At 39.1% G+C, this 9,518-nt stretch overlaps 2 protein-coding genes across 2 annotated transcripts; both read left to right on the forward strand.

Annotated features, from left to right (window-relative positions):
• Positions 1–618: 618 nt before the first annotated feature.
• Positions 619–1,449, forward strand: LOC149230279 (uncharacterized). Its single transcript, XM_089381261.1, has one exon. The coding sequence runs from the start codon at positions 619–621 to the stop codon at positions 1,447–1,449; it is 831 nt and encodes a 276-aa protein (XP_089237387.1).
• A 2,767-nt stretch (positions 1,450–4,216) lies between these two features.
• Positions 4,217–4,738, forward strand: LOC149230280 (uncharacterized). Its single transcript, XM_089381262.1, has one exon. It carries the CDS (start codon positions 4,217–4,219, stop codon positions 4,736–4,738), a length of 522 nt encoding a protein of 173 aa, XP_089237388.1.
• The last annotated feature ends 4,780 nt before the right edge of the window (positions 4,739–9,518 follow it).

Below are 9,518 nucleotides of genomic sequence, written 5' to 3' on the forward strand. Positions count from 1 at the left end.
TGGACTATCAAGAGGAAAAAGAACAGGAAGGCAGACTAAGTCAAGACAGGAACAACACTAAACATAAAACCCAAAGAGAAACAGGGGAAAAGGTAGGAAAAGAAAAGGAGGATAAACATGAAAATGAATTAATGGAAATAGATATCAACAAAGGGGAAGACCCAACAAAAGAAGAAGAAATTATGAGGAAACTTCTGGACAAATGGAGGCATTTGGATGAGAGGTTTATCCCAGAAGAGGATAAAAAATTATACAAGGAAATCTTCCAAAAATATAAAGAAAAATAGGAGCAAGGAAACACAGGCATGAATGAGCAACTAGGAATACAACCTGAAAACAACCAAGAACAACAAAGTAAAGGTAAAGGAGGGAAAAAAAGAGGAAGAAAGAATCTCCAAGAGTCAATACAAGTAATGGGAGAAATGCTAGTTAATATGGGAAGAGTAGTACCGCTCTCAGCAGTCTTCCACCAAACCACCCCACCTACCCAATGATAATTACATCCTGGAATATTAGGGGTCTTAACAGCAAGGGTAAGCAGAGATACCTAGCAGAAAGGATTAAAAGAGAAAAACCTCAAATCATGCTGCTTCAAGAAACAAAAATAACTGGGGGAAAATGGAGGAGATTCTCAAAAAAATTAAGCCTACTTATGAGTGCATGACACTTGATGCAAAAGGGAGTGCAGGGGGAATCACAATCTTGTGGAACCCTGCAGAAGTTACTGCAGACCACTGGATAGGAATGAAGAGGATCTTCTCAGGGAGATTCAGACTGATATGTCATAGAGATGGGTTCTTAGTATCGGCGGTTTACGGGCCTCATATAACGGTGGAAAGAGAGGCCTTCCTCACACATCTGCAACGGTTGGGAAACATGCACACAGAAAAACTGTGGGTGATAGCGGGAGATTTTAATATGATCACTTCAAAAGAGGAAAAGAAGGGAGGACTACAACGGGAGGACGCAGACATGGAAAGATTTAGGGAAACCCAGGCATCCCTAAAAATGATTGATATAAACACCATTAATGGAAAATACACCTGGAATAATAGAAGAGGAGGCAGCAGGCAAATAGCTTCCAGATTGGACAGGTTCTTAGCAAGAGAACAATTTCTTGGGAAAGACATATTTTATGAAGAAACTATCCTACCATGCCAAGGATCAGACGATTGGCCCATAAAACTAGAAATTGCCATGAATAATCAAAACCAAAAGAGGTCGTTCAGGTTTGAAGCCTTTTGGCTACGAGACCCAACCTTCATAGAAAAAATGGAGAACTGGTGGCAAATTAGTGAGGAGGAAATAAAAGGAAAGAACAAGATTCACACACTCCAATTAAGATTAAAGGAATTAAAAGGAAAAATCAAGAACTGGAATAGAGAAGAATTTGGCAACATTCAAAAGGACCAAGAAAAGCTGCAAACATACATGAAAAGGATACAATAGAAAATTATAGAAGGGAGAACAGAGGAACTAGTGTAGGAAGAAGGAGGGGTTTTAAACAGACTGGAGGAACAAAGAAAACAACAGGAAATTCTATGGAGACAAAATTCAAGAGTATAGTGGCTGAAAGAGGGGGACAGAAACACAAAATTCTTCCACATAGCCATGTAGCAGGACTGGAAGCAGAATATAATTTTTTTCCTTAAGAGATACTTGAGGCAACAAGGTAACTTAGAAAGAGGAAATGGAAAGACTACTGATACAGCACTTCAAAGGCATATTGACGGAGACACAAAGCAATATAGAAGAGGAGATAGCAAAAATAAGTCAATACATTCCTAAATAGGTGAATAGGGAGCAAAACATGGCCCTCATAAGGGTAATCACTGAAAAAGAGGTAGAGGAGACAGTGAAGACAATGGCCAAGAAAAAAGCCCCAAGTCCGGATGGATTTACAGCAGAATTTTTCCAAACAACCTGGAGTTTTATGAAGCAAGACATAGTAAATGCAGTGGAAGAATCAAGATGCAATAAAAGAATGCACCCAACATGGAACGCAACCTTCCTAGCATTGATACCAAAACTAGAAAAGGCGGATGAACCCCAGGGTTTTAGACCAATAGCATTATGTAATGTCATATACAAAATTCTAGCCACCATAATGGTGAAAAGATTACAATCAATACTCCCAGAACTGATAGCAAAAGAACAAACAGGGTTTTTGAAAGGGAGACAGATAGTGGATGGAATGATAGTCGCACAAGAGGTGATTCACTCACTGAAGAATTCGAAACACAAAGGAATGATGATCAAACTCGACCTAGCAAAAGCTTACGACAAACTCAGCTGGGAATACCTCCAGAGAATCTTAAAAGCTTATGGGTTCGATGAAAGATGGACAGAATGGATAATGTCCATGATATCCACTCCAAGTATGTCCATACTACTGAATGGAACACCTACAGAAACCTTCAAGTCATCCCGTAGGCTCAGACAAGGAGACCCACTGTCACCGTTCTTGTTCATAATAGCAGTGGATGGTTTGGGCAGATTAATAAAAGCAAGAGTAAGCAGTGGAAAACTTAAAGGCCTTAGATTATGGGGAGAAAAATTAACTATTACACATCAAAAATTTGTAGATGATGTAATGATGTATAGTCAAGCTAATCTTAAGGAAGCGAAGAAACTACTGGAAATCCTTGAAGAGTTTACAAATGCATCAGGAACTGAGATAAACAAGGATAAAACAGAAATATTCTTCTTCAATACCCCAATGTTGTCACAAGCATTCCTAGCCAGAATAATGGGGTTCAAAATTGGGAAGTTCCCTACCAAATATCTCGGAGTACAGCTGAGCGACAAGCAGAATAGAATAGCGAGCTAGGGAGGCCTGATAAGGAAAATCCAGAAAAGAATGGATAACTGGACATTCAGAACGCTAAATATACCAAGTCGGCTTATCCTCTTGAAGTCAGTCCTCCAAGCTATGCCAATATATCAAATGGCCAGTCAAACTATCCCAAAAACTATATGTTAGAAAATGGTGGAAATTTTCAAAAAAATTCTATGGCAAGGAACAAGCAAAACTAAAAAGTGGGCGCTGCTCTCATGGAAATGGCTGAGAAAATCTGTTACAGAAGGGGGTTTAGGGTTGAGGGATCCTTACATATTAAACCAAGTCATGGGTGAAAAACTATGGTGGAGGTGGATTCAAGGAGGAGAAGACCTATGGAAAACGTTATGGGAAAAGAAATACGAGATGGAAAGGTCACCCGAAGGAAAACTCCGAAGCCAATCAGAAAAGAAAGGCTCAGCCATTTGGAATCTAGCAAGGTTAAATAGGGACCTGATAAGAGAACACAGTTTTTGGGAAATTAGGGAGGGCAACAAAGCAAACTTCTGGCAGGAGGCGTGGCAGTAGCGAGAAACCCTCAACCAGCAACCTCAACTCCAAGACATTCAACAGTTCACCACCCAAATGGAGGAAGATGTAGTTAGAAACTACTGGCTGCCTGAACAGGACGGTTACTAGAGAAAATGGAAAATGAAAAATGACTGGCAGGAAGCACCAGAAACAGAACAATGGGAAAATTACCAAAAGGAAATGGAGACAAGGAAAATTGTAGTCAAAGACGGTCGAGATATAATAAGGTGGGGAAAACACATCAAAGGAATGTTTACAATAACAAAAGGATATCATATAAAGGCTGGAAGAACTAGCAACCAAGACATAAAAAAATGGGATAGAATCTGGCAATTAAAAACTTGGCCAAAAGTGGCGTTATTTACTTGGACATTGCTGCACGGGCGAGCCTTAACCTGGGACCAATTGAGAAGGAAGGGGATGCATGGACCTTCATGCTACGCCCTATGCCAGGACCAAGAAGAAACTATGGAGCATGTGGAAAACTCCTGTAGCATCAGCAACAACCTATGGCAAAACCACCATCAGCTCTTCGAGATTAGTGATAGGAAAACTGGTAGCATAACCACAACAGTAGAGAAATGGAGGAGCAAGCCATACCGCAACATAATCTTGAACCGAGCCTAGAATCTCTCCATAGGATTCCTCCTGTGGAACCTATGGAAGGCAAGAAATCGAGTGATATTCAGGGAAGACGAAAAAGCCAAAGAGGAAATATGGAGTCAAGCCATAAAGAACATAAGAGAAACAATAATCCTTGAAAAATAGAACGAGGAAGATTGGAAGACTGACGCAACAGAGACACACATTATGAACCGCCTGCAAATCAAAGCAAGCACAACATGCATGACAGGAAGAGAACATAAGGTAGGTAATGCAAGAGCCAAAGACCGCTATAGGAACCCGCCACAGGGATTCACCAAGCTAAACTTCGATGGCGCGGAAAAAGGAAACCTAAGGGAGGCTGGAATAGGAGGGATATTCAGAGATGATGGAGTAAAAATCTATCGGGTCTGTGCGATGGATTGTGGAATTGCCTCCAACAATGAGGCAGAATTCCACGCACTGAACAGGGGGTTAGAAATAGTGATCAGGGAAGGGTACCAAAGCCTGCAGATAGAAGGCGACTTGATGCTAGTGATAGAAACAGTCAAACAACTACAGCAGGGAGTGCTAGCAGAGAAACTAAGTAAAAGTTGGTGGACGACATGGATAGTAATAGAAATAAGCCTTCAATTGAGGAAGGTAGCCTACACCATACCTTCTCATGTGAAGCGCAAAGGAAATGCTCCTGTAGATCACCTTGCAAATTGGGGATGTCGAAAAGGAGAGCAACAATTGGACGTGAGCACGGAAGAACTTCATTAGAAAGAGGAAATGGGACAATTGATCAAGATAATAGAACAAGACAGGTGCCAAAGTGAGCATCTAGAGAATTCCCCTGGATTTGACGGGAGTAGAGAAGGACAAGGGCAGATGCAAGAGGGACAGAACAGGACAGAAACAGAACAACACAGGACAGACGAAAGACTGGAGCCTGGTAGGATGATGGAGGGGGGTAGAGGAAGGACAACCCATGAGAACACGGGGGTAGAGATGGCAAGGAATGGAAGAGGAGAGGGTAGGACAACAAATCTGAGGATGGGCAGTGAGTTAATGCCAAGTGATAGAGTGGAGTCAGTGACTCGACAGCAAGAGCAGCCGGGAGAGGGAAGAAGTAAATGAAGGATGGTGGACAGGACAGGAGGGCAGCATCCCAAGGCAGGCGAGAAGGGAGGCATGCCAAGGCAGGAGGGAAGGGAGGACAACTTGCGGTAAAATCACGAAGGGGTAACGAAAAAAGGATAAAGCCTAAGGAAGAGGGAAACCAGGCATATTGCATGTGGATGAGAAAGGAGAAAGGTGGTGAGAACGAAAGAGAAAACAACAAGTGGGAGTAGAAGGTGGTAGAGAAACATAGAACAGTAAAAGGGTATGTGACATTTCTCACCCCAACCTATGAAAAAGTAATCAGTCTAAGTCATAGAGTAGGAATGAAGAATGTTATGCAGATCTGGGTTGATAATAGCAATTGTCATAGAAATCCTAGAAAAATGAAAGGAAATTACCATGAGGAGCTCCTGGGCTTCAAGGACGGAGAGAAAGGTAAGAGAAAGGGTGAGGAGTAAGAGAGCAATGGCTTGTAGAACCTAATTTCACCTGACTCCCATCGTAGAATAGAGATCCTAGTCAATCATAGTCTAGGAAAAGGAAGAAGGCATGTTGCATTGAGAAACGACAGACGGGATAGGAAAATCCAAAATCCCGGGGGGATGGAGGTGCACCTCATGGAGAGGGGCGAAACCATAGCTAGCCAAAATGTGGCTAACCATGATGAAAGATCCATAACAAAGAGAGGGGCCTGCAACCCAATTCACACAAGGAGAAAACTTTCGAGAAAGAAAAAGCACTCGAACCAGGAAAGGGCTTTTCGTATGAATTGGGCAAATCCAAGTAAACATGGGTACCCCAAAACCAAAAGAACTATAACGGCCATAGCTATTCCTATCAAGGAAGGGAACTCGAGTTTAGAAACTCAGAGGGTGGGTAACCAAAGGAGTGGAAAGAAGGGGGGGGGGCGCAGAAAACCCCTGTACAAAAATGAAAACTTAATTGATAGGACTGACAATTGTGTGTATTCTGTTATAGGTCTCGCCTTAGCATAGGCAAGACTATGAATCAGAACAAAAAGCAACAGGCAAAGAGAGCTAAAGGCCAAGAGGAAAGAAGAATGGTGCCCAAGAGAAGTAAGAGGATGATTAAAAGAGAAGAAGGCACCAACAGTAAAGGAAAGAAAAGGGATAGGAAGACTGATAGTGAGAAAATGGAGAAAATCATAGACTCCTATATGGAAGGAAACCTGAAGGAGGTTAGAGACCAAATTTTGAGCTGGGAAAGAGACTTAAGAAACACCCTCAAGTGCAGAGACCTTCCTATGGAAGAATGGGAAGGAATGTTGCAGGACCTAGGGACATCAAATGGTAGGCAATCGTTGTTCAAAAAGAGTCTGTAGCAATACTGGATCATGAAACACGTCGTAGTCCACGCTATGACTCTTCACCAAGAACACATGGAAGGTGAAGTTCTAGACAAATAGGAAAGAAGCAAGGAGACAGACCTAGTTCGGGCAAAAATTCTCAAATATATCACAACTATACAGATCCAAACCTATAGGAATAATCCCGCACTGGGCCGAATCGAGCAGACTCTGTCAAAGATTAAATGGAAACTAACAGAGGAACGTGAGCTTCCAGGCCCCGGGTAAAGGCTTCAGGCTCTGGTGCAAAGGATTCAGTTTAGATAACATCCTTTGATCAGGATTAATATAGTTTAGAGTCTAAGTTTTGTCTTTGAATTCTGTTTTAGATGCAAAAAATAAGTAATTATGTTATGATCTGTAGATACAATAGTAGAGACAAGCATTCTAGAAGTAGATGGTTTCTGATGAACTTATTCAAATTTTGGAATGGTTATAATGTTGACTGGTGGTCACCTGGTTTCCTTCGGGCAAGTGACTAACCGGAGGATATGGATGTAAAACATTTTCTAAAAAATTAAATACAGAGAGCTCTACAATGTTTACAAAAAAATGGAGAAATATATCACAATAAAAGTATTGATACCCATAGACATTTACCATCCATTTAATCTATATTATTGCCCTCTCATTTAGCCCAATTTTAAGAATTTGAACATAATAAGCTTAAGACATTTTGAAGAAATTAATATTTAAAACTTTTTTGGGAATGCATGGTGGAGCACTATTATAGTTATTTGTCACTCCTAATATGGATTGATGACCAAACATAGACATATTTGTGAGATACAAATTTTCCTCAATACCTTGAACTCTTCCGACCCATAATAGCATATAAATATTAATATGAAACCCTTTAAATCAATATAAATGTTGACAACTTTGACATCTAAGTTGATCTACTCAATGAAGATCACTTCTGTCATTTAAATTCATAAGGTATTAAATACATAAGATATGGATGGGAAAATCATATAAATCTAATATTCATAAGAAGAGAAACAATACATCGACCAAGTTTTCCTAAGGTATTAAATACATAAGATATGAATGGGAAAATCATATAAATCTAATATTCATAAGAAGAGAAACAATACATCGACCAAGTTTTGTTACGTTATTCTTCTCATACTACGTCTCGCCTAAGTTGTTTTGTGAATAGCTAAAATGGCTCTAAATCATCAAGACTAATTGAATGGTTAATTGAATGGTTTTATATAGTTTTTTTTACTTGAGCATTTAAGATGGAAAATAATTTTTGGGACATATTCATTAGCATATTTCATGATTAGCTTTCAAGAGCGAGTGTTCGGTACATTGTACTGAGTAGTTCAATACGACCACATCATGATCTACATTATGGCCATAATTGGAGACTATTCCATACATTATTAGGGGAAAATATGACCACTTTTGATTCACTATTAAATATTTCTGGTTGTAACATCCCTCCATTATATGGAAAACTTGGCTAACCTAAGCTTAGAAAAGCTAGGTCTGATGTGTAACAAGGAAAGTAAATACATTATTATTAAATAAATAAAATAATTTAATCACTTGGAAAAATGAGACACCAAGAGATGAGATTCTTGCCAAATCCCATTGGTGAATGGGAAGGGATAATTCTTTCATGATAAGGCTTCTAGATCCAATTCTAGATAATCTTAATGGATTGGAGATAAATATCCATTAAGCTACTTAGCTGGAGAAAGATGCTAAGTTAAGAAAAACATAAAAGCCTTGTGGGAGAGAAAGGCAATATTTTATGAGGAAAAGCCTCGCGGGAGATAAAGGCAAGCTTTTCTGGGAAAATCCTAAGCAAATGGATAAAGAAGATCCATAAAAGTGAGAGGCTACTAATGGAAACCATATCATGAAGAGGGTATTAAATACCCTTTGAAGATATCAACAAGAGGCAGTTGATCCATGGCAAGAACTCTTGGCTCGTGGGTGAACTAGAGAAAGTTGATTCTAGGTTGGGTGGCAATGCTCGGTTTTCTAAGTGACGTTATTTCCATTTTTCTTGTCGGATTCCATTTCGTGGGATGTACTGTATGTTGTTTCTTACCCTATATATTTTTGAATTGTCTCAACATATATGTATAGCTGCATGTGTGATCCTTGTGTAGGAGGATGATTGAATAATGATGCATGAGACAACTAGGTATGATGAATAATTATTTTTTTAAGATTATCATCGTATAGCCAGTGGTTCAGGTTATTCATGCTAGGCCTTTTGCACCATGAATTTCATCCACTAAACGTTGTCTTGACTATTTATTCACTATGAGTCATATTGCATAATATATATGTCAATGATACTTTCGACTATCATAGTAGGACTATGAACATGTTATATGGCAAAGCTAGCTACAATATATTTATGACATTGTCTCCATTAATTCTTGTGTTGAATCCTTAAAGGAAGGAAACTCGAATGCAGGATCTTGAATGATCATGATTGATTCTTTCCTCTGCGATGTGATGTATAGAATTTCCCATGTTAACTTGGTTTTTGAGATGACTATATATAGATGCATGTGACAACTATTGCATATAATCCAAGCTAAATTTAGTGAAAGAACATTATGTGGTTTTTAATATTCTGTCAAGGAGGTATCTACCAATAATATGTGGTTTTTAATATGGTTTCAAGGAGGTACGTGACAAATGATATCAGAGCTCTAAGTTCCAATGTTGTGGCCTATAGGCCAATTCACCTCTATAAGATATAAATGAATTGTAGGTCCTAAACTAGGTTTACACAATAAAGAATTTCAATGAAGGGTTCCGTTATAAATTTCTATAAGGCAAATGTTTCAGAATTCATAACAGTTGAAATTAAAATGATTTATTTTGACAGTGTGAAACATAAAGTTTGACATGGAAAAATAGATATGTTTGTTGACCAAGAAGACACAACAAACCCAACCTTCTCTAATCTAGTCATCCATGCACTAATCTAGTCACTAAAATTATTCCAAATAAACAAGTAATGAAACAACATCGTGGCTAATTCATATCATATTGAGTCATACTTAACTACACCCTATGTACCTCAACTAGAAGTTG

The sequence above is a fragment of the Pinus tabuliformis genome, chromosome J (genome assembly GCF_031772625.1).
Source record: "Pinus tabuliformis cultivar Carrire ecotype Pingquan chromosome J, CPIR1, whole genome shotgun sequence".
NCBI lineage: Eukaryota > Viridiplantae > Streptophyta > Pinopsida > Pinales > Pinaceae > Pinus > Pinus tabuliformis.

What these genes read in the sequence shown, in the direction of transcription:
- LOC149230279 (XM_089381261.1), top strand. Translation starts at nt 619, where the DNA reads ATGGAGGAGATTCTCAAAAAAATTAAGCCTACTTATGAGTGCATGACA.
- LOC149230280 (XM_089381262.1), top strand. Translation starts at nt 4,217, where the DNA reads ATGACAGGAAGAGAACATAAGGTAGGTAATGCAAGAGCCAAAGACCGC.